The sequence below is a fragment of the Vanacampus margaritifer genome, chromosome 2, assembly GCF_051991255.1.
Source record: "Vanacampus margaritifer isolate UIUO_Vmar chromosome 2, RoL_Vmar_1.0, whole genome shotgun sequence".
In the NCBI taxonomy this organism is placed as follows: Eukaryota; Metazoa; Chordata; class Actinopteri; order Syngnathiformes; family Syngnathidae; genus Vanacampus; species Vanacampus margaritifer.
Window position 1 is genome coordinate 47,185,389 of NC_135433.1, and position 25,542 is coordinate 47,210,930.

General features: G+C 38.3%; 1 protein-coding gene across 2 annotated transcripts in view; it reads right to left on the reverse strand.

The window, feature by feature from the left end:
• Positions 1-311: 311 nt before the first annotated feature.
• pth1r (parathyroid hormone 1 receptor) overlaps positions 312-25,542 on the reverse strand; it is a 74,471-nt gene continuing 49,240 nt past the window's right edge. The window contains exons 4-13 of one of the 2 annotated variants that reach the window (XM_077559590.1): positions 24,057-24,181; positions 17,941-18,035; positions 12,270-12,456; positions 7,183-7,336; positions 6,890-6,950; positions 6,585-6,651; positions 6,346-6,440; positions 5,588-5,729; positions 3,858-3,899; positions 312-3,777 (exon numbers count right to left, since the gene is read on the reverse strand). In XM_077559590.1, coding sequence (XP_077415716.1) covers positions 3,400-3,777; positions 3,858-3,899; positions 5,588-5,729; positions 6,346-6,440; positions 6,585-6,651; positions 6,890-6,950; positions 7,183-7,336; positions 12,270-12,456; positions 17,941-18,035; positions 24,057-24,181 — 1,346 coding nt within the window. In that variant the 3' untranslated portion in view covers positions 312-3,399. Of the gene's footprint in view, positions 3,778-3,857; positions 3,900-5,587; positions 6,096-6,345; positions 6,441-6,584; positions 6,652-6,889; positions 6,951-7,182; positions 7,337-12,269; positions 12,457-17,940; positions 18,036-24,056; positions 24,182-25,542 lie in introns of those variants that run through there. The other variant, XM_077559591.1, reaches the window with a different exon arrangement.

Consider the following 25,542-nt stretch of genomic DNA (forward strand, 5'->3'; position numbering starts at 1 on the left):
CTTCACTTTTACTCAGCTCAATCTGTTTTTTCGCCTTTTCTCCGCACTTTCATTACAAAAAAATCTTCCCTTATGTTACCTGATCAGTTTTAAGTTGCAATAACACAATTCACCACTAGATGGCAGACATCACTAAGCTCATTCATTGACAAGTATAGCCCACTTTAGGGCAATGTGCAGTAACATTAAAAAAGATGGCTGATTTAGATTTAGCGCTATGCTAATTTCAAAGTTGCTCACCGGATGTTTGCTGCCGCCATCTAGTGGCGCGTCTTTAGTATGATTATATTTAAATAAATACAGTCTCAGGAAACAGTAAACTAACACGTTTATTGTTTTATTCACAAGCCACTTTTAAGACACACATATATGTACACTCTCATCTCCATGGCGACAAGCTCCAAAAAGACAACAAGACATGTTTTATACTTCCATAAACTTTAAGCTCCATATGCTTATCGGTCGCCAAACACAATCATTTGACATGATACAATCAGAACAGAGAACGTTATATTTATTTCGATAATAATAATTACAATACCCATAGCAATAAAGTGCTCAAATACCATCTTATTCTCGAGATGCTTATTTCTTGTTTGCAAAAGTCCATAGCCGTGACATTTTAATTAAAGATGTCTAGACTGTTGATTTCGCCTCAGATAAAGTGAAAGGCAGATTGCATCTGAATAACAGTAGCTCACACTAAAATAAAAGAGGATTAAGAAGGAAGGAATTTGTAATGCGGGGGAAATGGAAAACATTTGTAGCTTAGTAAAAAACAACTTAAGATCTCACAAAATTTTTGTCAGACAATTGAATGCATTATATTAAATTGGATGTCAAATCGAAACCTTTTAATAACAAATCATGTCAGTTTTCAACGACAGTGGAACCTCTAAAGTTCAACAACAGTAAAGTTGTTTGAGTCATTTCAAAATTCAACTCAAATATGTGAAAAAAATATTTGTCAATTTTGGTGTACAGCTAAAATTTTTCATGAGCCACAGATGTCATTTTCAGAGTTCAACCAAAATTTACAACAAAACACACATGTAAAATTGAATGTCTCTAAAGTCGAATGCACCTAAAGTTGTACATTTTAGGGTTAAAACAAACTTGATGACGAGACTTCCAAATTTGAACCTTTCAACATTCAATATTTTCGGAAAAAATACGCCTCGGCTGAGGTTTTACAATTAGAAGCAATACCAAAATTTCTTTGGTCCTTCCTCGGGTCTCCTGACGGCCTCAGGACTCTGGCTGGAAGTGTTCGGTTTAGGTGAACGGTATGGGATTTTTTTTAATAGGTTTTAGGTGAACTAATGAATACACACTCACACGCACGCACGCACTCACCCACATACAAAATAATAATAAAAAATAAAAAAAGAGAGCAATGATGATGACATGTCAAAACGGTAAAATTACCGAATGAACAATACTGAGCTCTCCGGGGAAAAAAGAAAAAGAAAAAAAAAGCAATACCAAAATGAATTTGAAAAAGACATCCCTTTTGGAGTTAAGCCAACATTTATGTAAAAAAATTGCCGCAGAGATGATGTTTGATTCGTGTTCGAAATCCGAGGTTCCACTGTAATTGCCTTGCATTACTTTGAATTGTACAACATTCCACTAAACTCTGTTGAGAACATCTTTCAAGTTCAACTCCTGAAGTTGAGGTTCGTCACCTGACGGCTGACGCCACGACTCCTCCTCCCTCACATTGCATTCGCAAATTGTTTTGCCTCCCCGAAGGGTGAAGACGTGCTCCTCGCTCTAATAAGGCAAAAAAAAAAAAACTCCAGCGTCGTCCCGACTGTCCAAAAACAGTGCAGAGAAAGTCCGCCAGGCAGAAATAATCAATCGCTTCGGTTCTTCAATTGGAAAAACACACTTGAGGGCTTGTTTTGCTACAAAAATTATTTTTTTGGAGGGGGGGGGGGGGGGACTGCTGGTTCTGATGAGTGAGCTGGAGCTTATCGCAAATGACTTGATTTGAGGTGAGGAGGCAGACTTACTAACCACTAGGCCAATGTGCTGCCCAATGTAAAAAAAATAAAATAAAATAAAGAAAAAAAAAAAACTCTGTTAGAGTATAGAACGTATAAAAAAAATAACATTTTTTTTTTTTTTTATACACACATGATCAAATATCACAAAACGACATCAAATATACATATAAAAAAATACTTATTTGTACGGGAGTCTGGAATTGCCAGTGCGGCGTAAACATTTATGACTGGCAAATGTATTTCTCTGTGTTTTTTATTTTTTTAAATACATTCATATTAAAACATTTTTTAACATCAAACATTTTTGACTGGAAAATATGTTGTGAAGTTCGTATTTAAATACGTTTGGACGCAAAAAACTAAAGTATTTAAATATGTTCAATTGTTCAAACATATTTGCAAGTACGTTCAAACGTACAAAAAAAAGAAGCATTTTTCCCATAATGCAAGTTAAAAAAAAAAATTTTTGTTTTGTTTTTTTTGCAATTGGCCTACATTATACCAATACCAACATAATTTCCGCTCAGCATTTTTTCCCCTATATTTCCATTATACACATGTTGCACGTTAATTTTCCATTATGGCATTATGCGAAAAATGCTCATTTTCAAGTACTTTTGAACAATAACATATTTAAATACTTTTGGTTTTTACGTCATTACGTATTTAAATACAAACTTTTTACATATTTTCCAGCCAAAAATGTTTTGTTTAAAAAAATTGTTTTTTTTTTAATACAAATGTATTTAATTACGTTCAAATGTATTTTCCAGTCAAAAATGTTAACTCCACGTTAGCAGTTCCACGCTTCCATAGATTTACAACATTAGCTCACAATTTGAATGGCATTTGTAAACATTGTGACTTGTATGTACTGTACATCATCAAAGCAGCATATATAGCACTGGATCAGCTTGATAAAAAAAAACAATTGCAACACATGACACACAGAGACGCTTTCAGAGGTTCTCCAGTGATACCCCCCAAAAAATAAAATAATAAAAAACACTGGAAACATTCATTTAATTAGCATGAAATGGGCGAAAAATTGTTCATTTTGGAGAAAAGGTTACTAAATGCTTGAATGTCTCGTTACAAAAAAATAGTTGAAAAATCAAAAGCGTCTGTGACCTGAGTGCCTTCCCTTTAACACTGATGAGGACTTTTTCCAACGCAACTTTTTTGGAAAGAAATCTCCACGTCTGTCCGTGAGATTGATTAAGGCGGTTTCCTGGCAACTCCCCAAAAAAGCATCAAATGTAAAAAAGCAACAAAAAAAAAAAAAAATCATAAAAAGATGGCAGTGGATGAAAAAAAAGGGACAGCCAGTTTTAAGACTGTTGCACATTCACTGTGGCAGCTCAAAGTGTCTCGTCTCGGAACCGGGTCACATGACCGTCTCCCGTTCCTCCTCCACCGCCGCCACAGGCGAGGGCTTCACGTCCTTGGCCTCCTCGCACCCGGGCGGCGGCTGCTGCGTGGGTGCGGGTTCGGCGTGGATCTCCTGGCTCGACGAGGGCGCCGAGCACTCGGACACGGAGCCGTTCTTGATGTAGCCGGGCAGGTTGCGGTGGCCGTTGAGCGGCGCCGGGCCCAGCCGGGTGGTGAGGTGGAGGGCGTGCGGGGCCCGGGCGGTCACGTTGGTGACGCTGGTGTGCGACACCATGGGGCCGTAGCTGTACGTGTTGCTGCCGCTGCGCGCCTTCCGCTTGAAGTCCAGAGCCAGGGTCCGACGGCTCCACGACTTCTTGATCTCCGCTTGCACCTTGGAACGCAACGGCGGTGCATTTAGAGGCATTTGGGGGAATTTGGCAGGAGATGTTCATGTTTGGTCAGATTATTTACCTCTCCGTTGCAAAAGCAGTATATGATGGCGACGAGGAAGCCCTTTAACAGAAAAAAAAGCAGGCATTTTATTTGAGAAAAATCGCAAGGAACACCATCAGGTCCGGTTGACTTACTTTTACCCAAGGTTAGGTTAATTATTTTGACCACACAGATTAGTTTGAAGATTGGCTTTGGATAGGTTGAAGGCAGTTGGAGGGCCCGAGAGCTTATTAGAGCTGCACCATAACACAAAAATATGAAGAGCAGCATCCAATACGTCAACATTCCGTTTCTTCTGCCTTTCCTCTTCCGTTGTTTTTTTTGGTTGTAATTTTTCATATTTTGTTTTACATATATTTCAAGACTTTTCTGCCTTTTGCCAAATTTGTGACATTTTTGGAAATTTGATGGACATATGGTCATTTTCTGCCTTCTTCCTTTTTTGAACATTTTATGGCTATTTTGGGGACATTTTTATGCTTTTTTTTCTTTCAATTTTCTGTCTATTTTTGTGTGTGCAATTTCATGTATATTCTATGGTAATTTTCAGGATTTCTTCTTTTGTTATGGGACATTTTATGGTTACTGTCTGACATTTTTGGGCATTTTTATGGACATTTTATGGTCCAAAAAACTTTACCTTTAGTCTCTCTTTTTCTGACAACTTACAAACTGACATTTTTTTGAGTATTTAATTATTCTTAATTAAAAAAATCTAAATCATTAATTCAGAAAAACAATATTTGATCTAAAAATAAAAATGTAAAAATAATTATTAACTTCGAAAAAAAAATCGAGATCCACAGAGGGCCACAGGAGAGGGACTAAAGAGCCAGATGTGGCTCCAGAGTCGCAGGCTGCAGACCCCTAGGCTATTCCATGCCTCCATCTTTTTTGCGTAAAAACATATCCAGGGTTCGGGAATTCATGTCCAGAAAGTAAAAACCCTGAAACAGTTCTGAGACTAGCTCATTTACCTGCCAGTTGAGTCGAAGCGCCAGTGGCTAAAGCCAAACCGGTAAAGGGGTTTTTACTTTCCGGACCCTGAACACGCCCCCGGGGAACCGAAACAGGCTCACGCCATCCTCCCATTGGTTTGACCAAAAACCGTCAATGCAACGAGACGACATCATGAAAATTATTTTAAAAACGAGACAAATCAGGAGGAGAAAAAATTGCACACGGGTAACAACATGACTCTACAATGTCATATCCAATTTGGCTGCTGTGATCGATGGGAAGATTTTCGGCGCGTAATTCAAAATTTATGAAATGCTCACACGGACGCACACACGCACGTACACATACTGACCCACATACAAAATAAAAATTAATAAAAAAAAATAAAGATTAAAAAAAAAAAAGCGAGCAATGATGATGACATGTCAAATTGGTAAAATTACCGAACGAACAATACTGAGCTCTCCAGAAAAAAATAAAAAAAATAAAAAAATAAAAATAAAAAAATAAAATGAATATGCATTGATTCGAGGAATATTGTTTAATAAAACACATTAAAATCTGTCCCACAACATCCCTGACACTTTAAGGTATACAGGAATCAGATTTTGTTTATGTTCAATATTTATCTTGGCATAGGATGATTTTATTGTGTACAACCTACGTTCACATTTTTTTTTTTTATGTAAATCAAATGTATTTCTTCCCAGTGTGATTAGCGGGTACCTGGCTAAACTTATTGTTGTATTTTCTGGGCCTTTTTCACATTTTTGTGGGAAGCATCATACCTGGAAGGAGTTGAAGAGCATCTCGTAGTGCATCTGAATCTGCCACGGGATGCCGGAAACCTCCGTGTAGGGCATGGCGTTGAATATGATGTAATGCACGCCAAACAGCGGCATCAGCACCAGCGTGGACTTCAGCAGTTTTCTGCAGCGGGAGGAAAAATGTTGGAAAACGACAAGAAAGAAACATTTGAATTTTTTTAAATAACATCGCTTGTTGATTTCTTGGTGTTTATGGATAATTGGGTCGAGGTTCTAGAGTGTTTTGGCTGTATATATATATATATATATATATATATATATATATATATATATATATAGAATGTGCAATATGAATTCACGTGTATAACGGAACATATGGCGTTCCACAGGGTTCAATTCTGGGGCTTCTGCTACTTTTTTAACTAAATAAAATTTAACTGATTTGAGCCTATTGGGAAGGTGCTGGATTTCACTTTCCTTTCTTTTCTTTGGTCCTTCCTCGGGTCTCCTGACGACCTCACGACTCTGGCTGGAAGTGTTCGGTTTAGGTGAACGGTATGGGATTTTTTAATAGGTTTTAGGTGAACTCATGAATACACACACGCACGCACACCCACATACAAAAAAAAAAGGAGCAATGATGATGACATGTCAAATCGGTAAAATTACTGAATGAACAATACTGAGCTCTCCAGAGAAAAAAAATAAATAAAAAAATAAAATAAAATAAAAGATCATATTGGGAAGGTTGAAAAAAACAAACAAACATCATCACATACCTGTACTGCTGTCTCGTGTCACATCTTCCTGCATTGGTCTCCCGCAGCTTGGTTGCTAAGACTCTGATGATGTTTAAAAATAAGACAAAATTGACCTGCCAAAAGGTAAACACATAATGAGCGGGTTTTGATTCCCCACAAGCTGTAATCGAGCCGGTCGGTGCAAGCGATTTTCTTCACAGCGGGTTGGGGAAGGGGGGGGGGGGGGGGGGGTCATCCAATGGAAAGTGTGCACTTACAACCACAGCTGCAAGTATAGGCACTTGATAAATCCATTTCAAATTGCCCGCACTTAAGTCCCAGCACCTGTGACAAGATAAACAACAAAAGTGGGATAAGCATTAAATAAATAATGTCATCCAAGATTTCTTTAAGCAATCCAGAGAAGAACCTTCTTCATCCCTCTTTTACAATCAATCAATCAAAAGTCAACTCAAGTTTAAACGGCTCCATTTTGTTCACTTGAGTGAAGCTGTGGAAGACGTGACAAACTGAATTGGGGCCCTGGCAAGATGAGGTCGGAAAAAAAGCAATGTGCACTCACTCCGTGTCCGCAAATGTGGCCCTCACTGTCGCCCAAACGCTCACAAACATGGCCGGCACACCTGCGAAATCAAATATTCTCATTAGGAATAAAAAGCCCTCCGTGCGGACACCCGCTCGTTTGTTCTTCCCCGACGAAGATGGGCCAACGCAGCATCCACATTGTATGCGCTGTGCTGATGTCATCAATACGCACAGTGTGTACAATGCAGGTGTTGCGAAGCCCGTAATTGAAGGCGGCGACGTTACCAGATATAATCAAGATGACGGGTTTCGGTCATCACGTCAACTCACCCCATCCGATCAGAGTGAAGCCCCAAAGATATTTCCGGTCCGAGAAGAAGGTCATGAAGATGAGGCTGTGCAGGTACAGACCCTCCACCAGGATCCAGAAGTAGTTGGTCGCCAGGAAGTACATGAAAAGCGTCACAGCCGCCTTGCAGCCAATCTGCACGCAGAGAGCGGGAAGTCCAAGCTTCAAACACTTTTTACGCTCACGTGCAACTACATTAAATGCGGGAAAACATTAGTGTTCAAGGGTCATGTAATTTCAATAAATTACTTAATTTTATAACATATATATGTATATATATATATATATATATATATATATTAGGGGTGTGCCAAAAAATCCATTCTCATTTAGTACGATTCAGAATCGCTTTTAAATGCCCCAAAATCTATTTGATTAAAATTATTTTATACTGTCTTCCCTTTGTGTGTGTGTGCCTTTATTGGGAGCGCTGTTCATGTTGTACCCCATTTGGCCACTTAGGGGCAGTGTGGTTCCACGCGGTCTAATACACTGTTAAGTTGTAGCCACATTAGAGAGTAGAAGGAAAAAGTCACGATCGAGTTATTCCAATAAAAGTTTTTTGTTTTTTTTTGCAGCGTGGAGCCGTTCCTTTGGTCGATAAAAGTGCCGCGAGTAGCGCGCTAATTAGCATTAGCGAGTCGGACTGGAGTAGATCATTACGATTCTTTGAACATCTATAAATTGAAGCAAAAATCAGTCAATCAAATCATTTTGAATCAAAAATCATTCTTAATCGAAAATCGATTCTGAATCGAATCGCACACCCAAAAATCGGAATCAAATCGTGAGACGTTCAAATTCCCACCCCTAATATATATATATATATAAATGTGTGTGTGTGTAGTAACATTTTTCACAAAACACTAATGAACATTGAATATAAGTATTTTTTTTCAATTATTTTGCAGAACCGATTAATGATAAATTGATCAATGATGTATTGATTGATTGGGGAAATTAAGACATTCACCAATTTTTCGTAAAATATCGGCCAACAACCGTACTGCTTTCCGTATCTTTTATTCCCCCCAAATGTGTTCTGTGTTGATCTCGGGCGGGGTTCAGCGCTCCACTAAAAAAACGTACACAACAGCAAACATAAACCGTTTAAATGGCGAGGCTGGTTGGGATTAAGGGCTTCATCCCCTCAGGATTCCAAGGTCCGCTTGAAATAGGAGCTTTTCTTTCGCATGACATAAAAAGCCCGGTAACAAGATCGGAACAAATAACCTGAGCTTTGCCTCTGACTCCACTCAAGGTATTTTGTGCAAAAGGTGTCACCCGAACCGGCTTAAATGAGGGCAGACGCACGCCCTCGCACAGGAAAACACGCGTGGGAACACAAATAGACAACACGCCGATCCGATAACCTCACCATGCAGAGAGAATAAGACTCACTTTTGAGAAATGTAGTCATTTAGTGAGAGTGCGCAGATGCACCAAAGATTCAACCACACGTTGCGTAACAACTGGAATACGGAAACAACTGCCATTGTGTCTGCTTATATACGATTTGAGCAGATGATGTGCAGTTGTCACGACACAATGAGAGGAAGTCTCAGGAGAGGCAGCCGCATTTGGCCAGCCATCGATTCTGCTCCAGTTGTGCTTGCCCTCGCGGCTTGTTGCTTAGCTGCCGCGACGCTTGTGTTGTCAGAGGCCTCTCGTCGCTGATTACTGACGCCTCTTTATTGTCCGCTGTCGTCTTACGGGCTGCTGCATTGATTCCGTTCCCGTGGAAGCTGATTCGAAAAATGGTATGCGCATGAATGTAAACCAGGCGGCGTTTACACTACAAGTGCCCAACAATTCTTAACCCCTTTTCACACTGCACTCACTAAGTGTCACTTAAGCTCACAAAAGAACCGGTGAGGTACGTGTGCCGCTCGCATAAATTTTTTGCCATAAGTTTCACTATTTTATCAGCAGGTGCATGTGTAATTATAAACAATGGTTAAATATTATTGCAAAACATAGAAATAAGTATCTGTGTGACCTCTTTCTTTGCAGATATCCCATTTTATAAGGTGGAGATCTGTGGTTTCACCCAGTGTTTTCATTTTGAGCAGGATTGTGGGTAATAATGGGTGAACTTAACGACTGTTATTTTTACATTTAAAAGCTATGACTTCTAAACATCGTCTTTGTTTCTACTGGTAACATTCTTATTAGTGATGAACCCATGTCTTTTCCAGGGCCGATACGATACGAATTATTATCGGCCAAGGAGGCCAAGGAGGCCGATATTTAATTGAAACAGAAAACAGAAAATATTAGCGTAAAAAAAAAAAAACAGCCTTTGAGCATATTTGTTAAAAGTTTAACCATATAGAGGATGGAAACATTCTTAAATTAAATTAAATTCTGTAAACATTTTAACAAAATGGTAAACTTTCACTTAATTTGGTTTAAAATTGTGAACAAAAATAAAAAGTACAGGGCGTTTCCAGTTTCGGCAGCATCTCTCATAAAGGGAAATTTTAAATAAATCCATAAATAAAAAGTTAACCCAGTTTTAAATTGATCAATGAGCGACGAACGCTTGCGAACTTAGCAAATTTGGGGTTTTCGTCGGGGTTCGTAAAAGGTTCCCAAAGATGTTTGCAGACAGTGAAAAATTGTCTGAACATGTTCAAAAATGTCTTTGCGACAATAAAAATTGTTTGTGACAAGTGAAAACGGTCTGTTATCATCTTTGCAACATTTTACAAACCCTGACAAAAATTTTTTAATTCAGCAAGTTCGCAAGTATTCGCTGCTCAGTCGGGGTGTGAATTGCCTCGTACCTGGCCATTCGATTCGTATCACGATTCATAGGTCACGATTCGATACCGATTAATCCCGATACAAATCTAGAAATTGATTATTGCGATTTTTTTAAAATTCTAATTTAAAAAATACTAATCAGTAAACTTGTACATGTGCACTGTAAGATTTGCATCAAAATGTATTCATCTGAAAATTCAGGTTGCAGTCTGTTTCATGTTTGAACGGCACTGAAATAAAATATTATGGCTTAATGTTCCATTAATATAACATTCTTCCATGTTTAATGTGTGAATCCTAACCCTAAGTAAGACGTTTTGTTGAATATTCCCATCAAAAATGATTTTTTTTTTAATCCGACTTGTAAAAAAGTACGATGCTGATGTTCGTCAAAATACGAAATATCGACACCGATAATCGGCCCGGCCACTAATCAGGCCGTTCCTAATTCTTATTGTCATACACTGAATTTGCAGTCAGCAAATTAAATGATGTTGAGGGCCTTACAAGGGACAAACTTTGAAGATATGAGGGCATTTTATTTAGACTCACATGAAGGGGATACAGCAATCTGTACGACGATTTTAATTGTCGCATCAGAGAACGATTCTCAAAGTAGTTTCACGCTGAATACCTTTTTTGTGACGGAGAAAATCTACCGAAGGCATTAGGCAGATTATTAGCTTGCATATTCACGCATGCATGAAAAGCACACAGTTTAAAGTGTAGTTTGGACGGGGGGTGCCGGGGTTGCGGGAGCCAAACAGCGCCAGCCTCGAGTAAATGCTTGGCACGGGGACAAAAAAGCCGCGTTTATTTGCTCCGACCCTGGAAAAGCCAGGGTGAGACGTTGCAAAAAAGAGACTCAACACTTCCTTTTGCACAGGCTCGATGCTTCACACCTCACTTGAAACATGTGCACAGACAGTGCTGTGGAATAACAACTAAAAAAAATAAATAAATAAAGAAGAAGAAGGAAAAAAATCAAGAATTCATCAAAACAGTTGTGAGCCCTTTTGAGCCGTTGTACCATCTATATTTGCCCATACGCTGGCTGAGGGCGTTTCTTCAACTGCAGCTTGGGCAAGGCGGTTATTATGGGCTATTTTGTAATAACATTTAACAATCATACTTGCAGAAAAGGACTTATATCAAGCAAAACTGGAGTTTATAATGACATAAAACAGCTATTCTGGAGAAAAGTAACATATCATATAAATAAAAAAAATCACATGGCTCGTCATCAAAACTTGGACGCATAGAAAATTGCTTTTATGCACAACATTGGCCACAAAAGTTCTATCTTATTTTCTTTTCAAAATCATTGAGGTCACGACAATATTATTTAAATGTGCTAATCGGGACACACAAAACATTGTGCCGCTATCACGTGGGTATTAGAGCCGTTGCAACTAACTTTTAATAGTCGATTAGTGTGTTGATTATTTTGGTAAATAATTGATGAATCGGATAAAAAGAAACACTTTTTTAAATTCCATCCTTTTGTTAAAAAAACAAAACGCAGACATTATTTAAAAATAATAACAAATTATTATGATTTGTCAACTTTAAGTCAAAGGAGATTTGCAAATGTTTATTTGGATTCAACATTAAAAATAATAAATATAAAAAAATCATCTGTTTGCTTTCCTCAGAGAAATCCAATAATATTTACTGTTGACAGGCTGAATTTGTGAGGTTTTGTAAGTTTTTTAAATTAAACAATGTTTCTGAAAAATTATTGAACTTTTAAAAAATAATTGCTGATTAATTTGATTAATTGTTGCATCTCAAATAAAAAAAACACACACACACATTTATATATATATATACACACACACACATATATATATATATATATATATATATATATATATATATATATATATATATATATATATATATATATATATGTGTGTGTATATATATATACACACACACACACACACACATACACACACATATATATATATATATATATATATATATATATAAAACGATATTTGGGACATTACGGAACATGGACAAACCTTTAAGACTTAGCAGGCACATTTCAGGACTTTACAAAAGTCACATATAATCTAAGTGACTATTTTTATGCCTCCGTAGATGCTGCTGTTTTGGTGAGCAACAGGGGTCAGCAGTCTTGTGAACAATAAGGTCTAAGAAATGGGATTTTTACACTTACTGAAGGATTCATAAAAAAAAAAAATAAAATAAAATAAAATAAACTAGATTAGCAAGACGTGCAAAGTGGAGGCCAGCGTGTTTTTTTTTTTTGTATTGGCTTTGCACTTACAAAATGCGCTTTGTTGGATGGGGGGGCCTCGGTGATGGATTTGAGCTCTTCCACCGTGACGCGCTCAACGTCCTCCAAGGCGGATCCCGAGTAGAGCACCACATCCTTGACGAAGATGCTCACAGCTCTCAGCATGTAGGACACGAAGAGGTGCATGTGGATGTAGTTTCTGGTGCAGTGCAGACGCCTGAGAACACACAAAATGGCGGCTCTTTACATCTGGCAGTAACCGTTATTATTGATCAGCTTGACTGCAACACATTCCTGGCAGTTTTATCAAAGCAGGGCTGATAAAAATAAATTTAAATAAATTAAATAAATGAATGGTCCATTTTAATGCATTGAAATTTCAAAACATCTTTGGCGGGTTATGATAAGGAACGGGCTATCATTTCTACATATATTATCAACTGTAACGATAAGTATTATTATTATTATTTTTTTAATATTATCAAGTGGAATAAGTCAGTATTTGCAGCCAGTCTTATCAAACTTTTTTTTTTTTCTGATCCCAGAATCCTTTGCAATACGGTAAACCTCCAACTATTTGAAATAGCAAGCATATGCTCCAGAGATTAATTTATTGAATTTGCCCATAAATTGCCTGCACACTAACTGTGGCGAGGTCGTGCATTCTTGTAACTCCCGTGTCAATATCGCTAATCCCAATACAATCTAAAATGTCTTTGCCCATTTAATGAGCTCGAGATTTGACAAGGCAGCCTATTGATCGCAAGCGGTGTGCGACAACTAATCTATCCCACATTTCCCAGGTGAGAAATTGGCACATTAATGTGAAATATCTTCTGTCCCTGCTTGGGAAAACATTTGGGGAGCGCCGGTGTCTCCGAGCTGACGTGTTTGAGTTGAGACGTGCTTCTGGAACAGCCGAGCCGGAATGTCAGATGGGCCCTTGGGAGAATTTATGAAACTCATTTGGCCCTTGTACATATTGCCCGGTGCCAGTGGGGAGCGACGCTGAAGCCTTCTGACGGCTCGCGTGGAAACATTAGTAAACAGAGTGTCGATTCCTGACACTTCCTGTTGCCCGTTTCGTTCCAAAAGTGCTTGAACGGGCCATGAAAAACATCAGCAGACTGAATGAGAGCACGTAAGAGCTCCTTATCGTCATCATCTGAGCGTTTAGTTTACTACAGAGCTGCAGTAAAGAAAATGTGTTTTCTATTCTAGAGATATACCGACATGTGTTTTTTCAGGGTCGATATTGATGCCGATTGTGAGCAGTCAAGAAGGCCGATAACCGATATTTGGAGCCGATATTCTTTTTCGGTTAAAATGAGGGAAAAATATTGGCGTCCAAATTTTTTGAGATACAAATGCCAATCTAGACGTTGTAATGTCTTAAAGAACGTCTATTGAACACTTTTTCAGACTTTTCAAAATGTAGACATTTATCTTAGAAGATATACAATGCTTTTCAATTTCTAACAAAATGTTCAGAAATCTCCCAAGGTAATCAGTACGTGTTAAAAATGTACATGGAAATTTAAACATAGCTCTTTATAGTTTGATAAGTTGAACAAAAACAAAAGGTTCAGAAGGTTCCCAGAGTCAGCAGCATCTCTTAGAAATTTAACTGACAATTTAAAGAAATAGTTCCCAGAGATTAAAATGTTTTTAGATTGACCTTTTATCGGCTGCCAGATTTAAAAAAAAAAAAGGCCGATACCGATATCCGTCAAAATGCCCAATATCGGCGCAGATTATCGGTCTATCCCTAATCTCTTCATTAAGAATTCTATGTTAAAACATTTGTCGGGCAAAAAAAGAAAGTGGTCGGACGTGCAATCTGAATTCACGGACGTTTGGTGTTCCACAGGGTTCAATTCCGGGGCCTTTGCTGTTTTCATTATATCTGCTGCCCCTGGGTTCCACGTACCCTAATGGGCTACTTTTAAAAAAAATAAATAAATTTTACACACTCCATATGTGCCATGTTGTTGTGTTAATGAACATTTCTAGGATCCACCATGAAAAATGGGGTACGTTCACCACCGCTCGCAGCTTTGCTTATATTCAAAATGCTGCTGATTTTGTGCCTTTGAATAGAGAAAGAAGCACCGCTCACACATAGATTGGAATCCGCACAGTACCTATTATTAGTATTAATATTGAAGAAGCACGAGCAGCCTCAAAGTCAGTTGAAAGTCAAAGATTTCATACAGCACAGTACTTTTTGCATGCTTTGCCTTGACATGAATGTAATCAGTAGTGAAGTAACAAAGTACTTTTTTCATGCCTTGGTAACTTGAGTATTTATTTTTTCTGACATTTAGCTACACCATACGGAAAACCAGATATTTGCACTTTCTATTCTTCACTTTTGAAAAAAAAAAAGCTTGTTATTGACGTCAAGGTGTAAAAAAAAAAGAAAAAAATAGACGTAAATAGAAAGAGGTCAAATCAACCTCAGCTGAGATGTTGATTGATGATTGAGAGCTTGGAGACTCATAAAGCAGGAACAAAAATCAACAGCTGCGACACGGAGCAATGTGGACCAGCGAGTATTGATGACAATGGCAACAGATTGTGACAAGAATCTATTCCCTATCCATGAATTTATGAGATATATTTCAAGATGTCGGCTAGAAGAAGTATTCGTATCAAATGCTTTGAGACTTGTGTCCTAAAAACAACAAGCTGAAAAAACGACATGTTTCAAAGTATAATGGATTTCAGTCTTGAACTTTAGTAGTCTTTTTTTTTTTTGTATGTATCTATACAGTTTGCACTTCTCAAGCTGCTAGCCAGTGCTAATTTCGTCAGCAAAAATGTTTCGGCATATATCGTCACAATTTTTTGGGTAGACGAAAACTAAAATAGAAGCCATTCATGGAGACAATGATGTTAACTAAATTGACTGACAATTTCCTCAATGACGAAAATGAAAACAACAGTGACGAAACTTCACAAAATCCAATCAGAAGAAGGAATAAAACGCTGGTTGGAGAAAAGAACCACTCGGAAACTGCTCACTGCACTTTATTTAATGTTCAAACACGTTTACATTCATTGTGCAGCTGTAAGATTAATCTCAGGCAAATATGCACTTTTTTTTTTTAAAATTTAGGTGAAAACTAAATTTTAAGACGGCATATTATCAGTTCAACGTGTTTCATTGAAACAAAGTTTTCTTGCGTATTAAACTACAGTTACAAATAGTTGTGTTATAGTTTTCTGTATAAAAGTTCATATGTATGTTGAAGGAAAACATAGGAAAACTAAATTTGTTTTTTATTTTCGACGACTAAAATAAGATTAAAACAAAAATACAATCAGATGGCTAAAACTGTAATTAACTTTTTTACTGCCAAACGAGTGCCATCTTTCAAGGCGAGCAGAATATTGTGTTTTATGACTATGTAAACATGGTGGAAACCATATGAAAGATTGAATTCCATTAGAAAAAAAGTATGATTCTTACTTATTCCGTTCTTTAGTACCTTTCACCTTTTGAAAATAGGTCATTTGAGTGACATCAAGCTATAATGGAAAAAAAATAAGGAGAAAAGAAGCTTTTTGTGAAAAGATACATTTTCTGCACAATAGTGACTTTGACACTGATATTTTTTGTTTAGTGACGCTCTGTGAATTACATTTAATGTGACAAACGCTTTGATCATTCACGACATCCTTGAAAACGTATTTCTTAACATCCGCCATCTTGTCATGCCATGTCATTTGTTCCATGGGATCCCATTGAAAAGAGATACAATGCTGCCATCTGGTGGCCGCAGTTAGCGGGTGTTTTTAATTTCTTCATCTCATTCATGAAACCAAAGCTGCCCAAGATGGTGCGCTGTCCATTGAAAACAAAAACAAAAATGGGATTTCCATTAACGTTAATGAACGTTGTTGGCAGGAAAATTGTTTATTTTAGTCAAAAGACTATAAAACTAAATTAAAATTTCTTGTCAAAATTAACACTGCTGCTAGCAAGAGTTTAACTCATTCACTTCAAGCCAATTTCACTCCCGGCTGTTTTACCGGGTTTTGACAGATTTTTCAAGGCCCACAGAATATTTTTGTTCTATTGCTATAAAAACATGGGCCTACCAAAAGAAACATTAGAGTCTCTTCTTTCATCAGGAAAAATATATATTTCTAACTGTTTCCGTTTTGCACAATTTACATTAGAATGTTTTATCATTTAATTCATTATTCACAAAACACTGGGGAAAAGAGCTTGTTGCAATATGGCCCTGGTTGATCTCTTATACTCTGCTGCCACCTGCTGGCCATTTTTTTCTAACAACTACCATTGCTTTAAGCGATCTCTTCAGGTCGGAGGCTACATCAAAGTCTTCTGTATGCTCTAACATAAAAAAACAAACAAAAAAAACGTATAAATACGTTTTGGGGACACTGGCAACATTTAAAATAGAATGTTTTATGCGTTTTTGGGAGCAAATGAGTTAATGTAGCCTCACGTCACCACCCTCCGAAGCCACGCCCTTCACAAACATGCACGCCACATGCAGCTGTTTGTTCACTGTACACTATATAAAAGCTGAGGTTAGCTAAAGCTGCTATGTTGGTAGCATAAAGTTGCTAAACATGAAATATTACCAGTTTGCTGTTGTATTTTTTATTTTATATTTGTCACTTAAAAATATTTTACTTGTCTCAAAAGTTGTCCAATTCCTTCTGAATAACTTTTGTTGCTAACCGGTGTCCCGGGCTAACACCTTGCACTTCTGTGCAGCGCTGTAGGGAACAAGTCATGCGCAGTAAGAATGGGTTGGGTGTTAGCTTGAGTTTAGGGTGAGGCTACAGATAAGAGTTTCCTATTGACCTTTTGCACGTGACGTCACAGCCCTCATGGGAACGCCCCCTCCGGGACGCTGGGCGGCAAAAGAGACACTTGCCTGTATATATATATATATATATATATATATATATATATTTCATATTCATGAAATTACCACATAGCTTGCCACTACGATAGCCATTTGTTCCATGCTAGTAAACATAGTAACATAACATCATCACAGCATTTTAATATAGAACGGACTATGTAAGAATAAGTCAGTTATGATCCCAGTTTTGATCCCAGAGACTCAGCCAGCGACAAGCTTTTGAATCAGCCCCGGTGTAAGGAGAAGAGACGGCATTGACTACATAATGATATAGGTCGTGCTCTGTGAATTGCGGCAAAGTCGGCGATTTGATTAACTTGGTAAAAACAGCATGCAACAGAAGGTAAGGGGCTGTTTTTAAAGTAGCGATCTCCAACTAAAGTAAATATCGCGCTTTATGAGTCCTGACTAAATGTGCAACTTCGACTGACAGGCGATCTTTGATTGAAGTAGTAGATTCCATGGCTCTATGGGCAATAATAACTTTTAATTTGTAAAATAGCAGTCGCTAAGTCACTAAGTCGCTTTGGGTCACGTCCACTTCCATTCAACAATCAATTCCTTCCGCCGTCCGTCATAGGGCAGTCACGTCACGTCGGTGCAAATGGTCAATACGGGTATGCTGATCTGACATACCGGATTTCAATAATTTGCCTAAGAAAACAATCAGCTCACTGTTACATACAGGACTTCCTGTTTTTGTTTCTCTTCTAATTACTTCATGCAAAAAAAAAAAAGTCTCTAAGGGAGGAGGTCGATGAAAAAGACAGTGACAGACAGCAGCGACCCACCGGAAATATCCCAAGATGACCACGGCCACTATGAGCGATCCCAGCGAGACGGAGTAGCCCACGGTGTAGATGAGGTACAAGCGGTGAAAGACATCCTGTTGGAAGAACGCCATCGGTTAGAACAAGAGAAACACTTAATGAGACTGCAGTCACGTCAATGGCAAAAGCCCAATGCAATCCAAACACAAATGAGGCAAGTGTCATTCAGTGGCATGAGGATAGTAAGTTCCAAAATCGGTTTCTGTCATTGTGAATGAGACACTGAACTTCATGGTGGATTCTCACACAATGATTATATTGATGATGTTGGGAGTGCTATGCTGCAGGAATGATGTGATTGGGGTTAATTATGCACAGCCGAGAGACCTTCATAACAGCATATGCGTCTGTGTAGTGGTGCCTTGAGAAAACAGTTTCATCAACCTTGACCAAGCTCTCACTTGTTTTTTAATGAGAAAAATAGTGGACTATAATATTATACTTGATTAAAAGATTTAATTACACCATTTTGTCACATTTTCTCCAAATGCTTATTCTGGTGGTTAAAGATTATACTGTATGCTTGTGAGTATTTTGTGTACCAATAGCACCATATAGATGCTAATTGTTAGCTTGTGTGCTATAGTGGTTCAATTGTATGTTAGCATTAAGCTAGCAGAGGCTATGTAGTTGCAATACCCTTTTTGTTTTATGTTTAATTTAATAGTGATGCTAATTGTTAGCCCGTGTGCTATAGTATTTTAATTGTATGTTAGCATTAAGCTAGCAGAGGCTATGTAGTTGCAATATCCTTTGTTTCATGTTTAATTTAATAGTCATGCTAATTGTTAGCTCGTGTGCTATAGTGTTTTAATTGTATGTTAGCATTAAGCTAGCAGAGGCTATGAAGTTGCAATACCCTTTGTTTCATGTTTAATTTAATAGTGTTGCTAATTGTTAGCTCGTGTGCTATAGTGTTTTAATTGTATGTTAGTATTAAGCTAGCAGAGGCTATGTAGTTGCAATACCCTTTGTTTCATGTTTCATTTAATAGTGATGCTAATTGTTAGCCTGTGTGCATTAGTGGTTCAATTGTATGTTAGCATTAAGCTAGCAGAGGCTATGTAGTTGCAATACCCTTTGTTTTATGTTTAATTTAATAGTGATGCAAATTGTTAGCTCGTGTGCTATAGTGTTTTAATTGTATGTTAGCATTAAGCTAGCCTAGCCTATGTGAATGTATTAACCTTTGTTTTATGTTTAATTTCTTAGTAACCTTCAGCGTGGCAATAAACAGCTTGAAGACTTTTTTGGGATGAATATTATAGAATATTTACTAATGTTAATGGATGGATGGATCTGCTAAAATGCTGCTTGTTTTGAAGCAACTTAAGTTACTTACTATACAGCGCCTGCATCTCATGTTTGCGCTCACAGGTGAAGCAAGATCAGATTGGCGGCTTGAATTTCGAAGAACTCTTGAATGACTAGAAAAATGGTTGACACTAAAGTGTAAGGGATTTCAATATATGCCATGCACATGGAGTATGAAAGCCAATTTAATGGCAGCTTTAAAATTTGATGCCATAAAACACAAAATCCTTACTGGCTCAAATCGACCTGACCTTTTCTTCTCATCTCCTCTTGCTCCCAAAACAGTAATATCAAGTTCAACGACCTCTGATGATACTATGATATTGCTTTTGTGATGTTGACATGCGTGGTGGCGTTTCAAGAGAAAATGATCTCCGGAGCAAAAACATTTGAATATCCATTCATTTTTAGACAACTTGTCCTGATTAGGGTCACGGTTGAGCTGGAGCTTGCCCTAGCCGAGGTTGGGTGAGAGGCAGGGTACATCCGGTACTGGTCGCCAATCAGCCATGGGCCACAGAAGTCAAACAGCTATTTTCATTCATGGGTCATTTCAAGTCTTCAATTAACCCAAGAAGCTTGTCTTTTAGAATACGGGAGGAAGTTGGGGTAGCTGGAGCAAACACCCCACACAACAAATCCGCATCTTTTAACAGATAGGCGTTGGTAGCCTATTTTGGTCAATTGAAACCTAGCACACTTAAAATTTAAGTTGTTAGGTATATGTTAGCTTTTTTTTGTAGCTAGGAAAGGGTGGACACAGCTGGAAACAGCTGTCCTGTTTGAATGGGAGAAGCTAGCTGTTATGTCCTCTCCTGTGCGTATGTTAATTTTAAAGCCAAAGTGTTGCTGACAAGCTAATTGATCGAATGTCCTTGATCAAAAAGTGTCATGCTTTTTATTCTTCCTCTAACTCTAAAATTGCGCCTGGCTGGCGCTGTTAACATTTGAACATTAACACACAAATAACATTCTGTCTACCAGCTCAGTAGTACAGCGACAAAATACAGCCACTCATGATAAGCTACTTTCACCCCAATCTTTCCATTTGTGGTCAATTTAAAAAAAAAAAAGCCAGTCTTTGCCGCTTCTATCTCGTCAAACTACGCTGACGGATTGAATTACATTCCCAAACTTCCATAATCGTATCCCTTTGAAGCTTGGCGAAAATGAATTTGCGAGATTACACCCCCGCCGCCCTTCCTGCTCTGATGTCAGCATGAAAGTCAAAAAATAAATAAATAGATAAGCATAACCTGAAGTCCAAATTCTTGTCTGCCATACAAATAGGCGCAACACCGACTGTGAGCCGGCGCTGTAAAACATCCATCCTCCACGCCTGATCTCAGTGATGTGCTCTGTTGTCTGCAATCTACATCGGCGGGATGAAAGAAGCCCTTCTATAAAAACGGGTGAGGCTGCACGTCAATACGCCGCAACTGCACATCAGCAAACCCCTGCTGCGGACTGTAAATCAAACAACTGCATAAAACATTGACCACTCAAGTCTACTCTATTGTAGCCACAACCATCGTGTCTCTCGCATCAGCAGACATGCCGCTATATTTCTCATCATCCTTTACTCCAGCAACCCATTCGAGAAATGGACAGTTATACATTTTTGTCGTTAGTTGTGAGGGCTGTCTGCTGATCAACACAATCTCTCGTCCATCAACTAGGTCTGCCTTCTGGCGTCCCTTCGGTGTCGCTGACTCGAAGCCCTCCATCATTGATGGTCAACCTCGCCCTTCATCCTAACAGAGAGTTTCAATCTACTGGCATCAATTTTTTCAGCTCCTTTCCACACTCGCTATTACAAGTTATCCATCTTTGCTATATCTTTATTGACCACTCTCATTTGTTTACATACACTGCAAAAAAAGGATTTTTAAGAAAGTTAAAAAACACACACAAAAACATGTTTCTGGGAGAAAAAAAAATATCAATTTTTTTTGCCCAACAAGAAAAATAATCTTGAAAAATAATTTTTGCAAAATTTATCTCAAATTAAGGAAAAATAGCTAACTTTTTCTAAATAAGACAGTAGAGCTAATATTAACTCATTCACTGCCATTGACGGCTATAGACGTCATAAATTCATTTTAACTATTTCTTTTAGTTTAATTTTTTTCCACTTTTGTTAACAAGAGTATGAAAACCTAGATAATTTTTTTTAACGTTAAGAGCAGATATAAAATTTGTGATTAATTGTGAGTTAACGAGTGAAGTCATGCGATTAATTACAATAAAAAAAAATTATTGCCTGACGCCCCTAATTTTTTTTCTTTTCCTTAAGAAAAATAAACAAAATAATTTGAATTATTTTTTTTAAAATTTGTAATCTTTTATTTTATTTTAAGAAACGATTATTAAAAATTAGGAGCGTCAGGCGATTAAATTTTTTTAATCGGAATTAATTGCATGACTTCACTCGTTAACTCACGATTAAACACACATTTTATATCTGTTCTAATACAATAAAACATTCTAGCTTTTCATACTCTTGTTAACAAAAGTGGGAAAAATGTTAAACGAATAGAAATAGTTTAAATATATATATTTTTTTACGTCTATAGCAGTCAATGGCAGTGAATGAGTTAAAAAAAAAAATCATAAGAACCTCAAATAATGGTTTGCGTGGAACGGCCAGCAGAAGAACAATACTTTTTTTTCTTCCTTATTTTAATAGGAAAACCAATTACACAACTTCTCAATTGAGAAATTATAGAATAAATTGCCAATTAAAGTTTGAACACAGCTGTTTTTGTTTTCAAACACATTTCACATTATTGACACACTGCATCTCTGCTTGACACTCAGTTCATGGTAATGGTTAATTATTTCTCAGTTTAGTTTCAGTTGCACATTTTTGTCCTTAGTTGTGAGGGCTATTTATTTATTTTTTACTCAGTATTAACTGTTGGAACCAAATGGTCTGTTTTAAGGAAGTATGTCCTAATGTAACTGCTATTTGCTATGTAAAATTCCCAAGTTGTTAATAGTCAAATTAAGAAAAAAGTCTTTATTAAAGGTGCTTTGTGCTGTTTAAAAAAGGTAATATTAAAGCTTTTCCTACATCATGCATGCTCCAACAATGCCCAGATGAGTACGAAGACTGTTTTACTCTGACTGCACCTATCAGCTTTTATCTTCCCTTTATAGTAGAATGTGCGGACCCTCACACTCCACAGTTTCTTTGGAGAGGGGAGGGGCGGAGTTTTTCTGACCTCATTTGAAGTCATGTCTTCATTTGTCAACTGTGGCTGACGCTTTAAGATTGTGCACGTACTCGCACGCGCACCATGAACGAGCCTGACACAGATGCTGCAGTTACGCTTTAGGCCAGAGGGGGCAGTTGCGAGTAAAAAAAAGTGACAAACTCCACAAAGATCATTTAATGAAAATAAACTACTATTTTAAGTAAACTTTTCTTACATAACATATTTTTTTGTTTGTAATAAGAACATTTTACTAAAGTTTTTCTAAATTTAAGACCCATTACTGTTTTGAAGGGGCTAGATTTATATACGAGTATTAAGAATTCTTGCCAAGCAAATTTTGCTTACCCCATTGGCAGATTTTTTTGTTGCTTAAATTAAGAAAATGTCTAAATTTGAGGACATGTTCACCTATTTTTAGTTGTTTGTTTTTTTGGAGGTGTACTTCAAATAATCGTCATTCCCCTCGTGTCCAGTGATGTCTCCATCTTTCTAAATGGTCCTCCGCATGCTCGTTGCTCTCACTTCAGATCACATTCATCTCCGAACATCATGATCCATGTGGATTCTAGTCTAACATCTTTCATGTGTCAGCCTATCCATCACCAGTGCAAACAGGAAGGGGCTCAGAACCGATCCCCGATGGAATCGCATTTATTCTCATTGACATCGTCAGAACAATGAAATTCACTTAACAACAGTGACAAACAGTCCGAGAGTCATAAAACAAAAATTAAAAAAACGGCCAACAGAGGGCGACAGAGCGGGAAGTCTGTCGTGTTGCCAAAAAACTCTACCCTGATAGCTTAGATGAAAAAAAAAAAAAAGTACCTGCAAGGTAAAAGTAAACAGTATGTATTTGGGGGTTGGGAAGGGGGGCCTCAGCAAACTCGAAGAGACTCGAATACTCGCACATGCGGAAGTGGGCAGTGGACTTTACAGGCCAAACATCTACTCGGAACTCTTGCGTCCCATCTCCCTAAACCTCTCATGCATGCCATACAATTAGCGTGCTACTCTCACATTCTTCTCTCCCACTCCAGACTTCCTCAAGAAGTAGCACAGCTCCTTCCTGGATATTCTCTCATAGGCTTTAGCGGGAAAAGATGTGTCAAAACCAGATCCGGCCCACCACATCATTTCATTTTTCTTGCTAAAATCTGGTCCAAAATTGTGAATTTTTCTCACTTCTAATAAAGTTGACAGATTGCAAGCATTTTTTTTTAGCAACCCAATTTCTTGAAATGAATAATTGAAGGTTCCGTTGACTTTTGATGTAAAATACATGATGGTTCTGGTAATCGATGGATGGATGGATGGATGGTTTCACAGTTTGTTTGAAAGACACAATTGAGCTGCTTCTGACCTTGTCTGCACCATTTTCCAACACAGCACAAAGTCAATCATTTCTTCTTCATATCCTGTTTGTATTCACTTTTAGGATGACTTTATAACATTGGTCCAGAGACTACAGATGGAAATGAACTGTGGCGCATGAACAGTAATGTTCATTAATTAAAGGTTGCAGTACAGTGTGAGCCTTACCTTCTCTTGGCTCTGGTTGTAATGATAAAGGAATTTTGCACATTCACTGTAATTGGCCCACGTCTTGTTATTGGCTGTGGAGATCTCCCACGTCCCGTTGCTGCCGCATCGGCGGTACGTTCGTCCTGCACACAAAAAAATGAATAAGCTTTTTTTTCTTATTATTATATTGTGATAGGAAATGTTTTATGTATTACTGTAATAAACACTACAATATACCAAGAGCTGTCAAGTGAGGTGTGTGTGCACGAAGCTGTACACACACATATTGTATAGAGGACGTGGGGGGGTTGCCTGGCGGGCCTACCGTGCCCTGTTCTGCTGCGTTGGGCTTGGGGCGCCGGCCATGTTGGGGTGGGGGGGGGGGCGCTCCTGGGTTTGCTCTTCGGCCGGTGGCCCTTGCGGGGCCCGGGGGTTGTGCCTTGGTGCTGCCGTGTCCTGGGGGTCCCTGGGGGGTTGTGCTTGCTCCGTCCTGGTCGACGGCTCCCCTCTTTGGTGGAGTTTTTCATGCATGCCAGGTCCAACAAAGCAGCATCTATCGAAATTCAAACACGATCTGCTTCTTCCTCTGTTCGTTGAATCGGTGGAGGCTGATGTCTGTGGATCTCACTTCATCTATCCTTCCTTTGGTCTCTTAATTTGTTGGAATTTAGATGTTTCTGGGGTTGGTGAAAGATTCTGGTTGGTAACCCGGTGGGTAGTAGGTGATGTCTGGTCGGTGCTGGATTTCACTTTCCTTTCTTTTCTTTGGTCCTTCCTCGGGTCTCCTGACAACCTCACGACTCTAACTGGATTCTGAAGTATTCGGTTTAGGTGAACGGTAAGGGATTTTTAATAGGTTTTAGGTGAATTAATGAGTACACACTCACACGCACGCACACACACACCCGCACATGCACATACTCCCAAAAAATTGTAAAGAGGAGACTAATTGGACAATTTGAGCATTTCCTCCCTTGCAATCAAAGTAAGCAAAGGCCCAATTATCAGATTTCACCGAAAGCTTGTCTTGTGATATGGTGTGTGTTATGAATGTTTTTTTTTCCCTCCTCTCCAGTTGGCTCGGAGAACAGTTGGGGCGGACCATCATCAATGTTAAAACTGCCCAACGTTAACAATAACAAATCTGTGTGTGTGGTCAACACCAGCCACAGACTCTTTGTGATTGTGATGTGAAATGGAAGGATTTAGAACAATTGGGTAGCGACCTGAAGCTTGCGCTGTTGCTGAGTTTTTCCTCAACGTTGGGTCTTTCACATGTTGAATTTTTACAAATCAGGATGCGTGTACTCCACTTCACACGGCGGCTTGTCCCACTTATAACCAACATTAAATCGCTGCCTCGTGATCACAAACATGCAGCTTTTCATTTGGAACAGGGCATTCAAAATAACCTGAGCCACATGTTGCTTCACCTTGTTTAACTCATTTGCTCCCAAAAATGTATAATTACGTTTTATTTTAAATGTTTTAAGTGTCCCAAAGA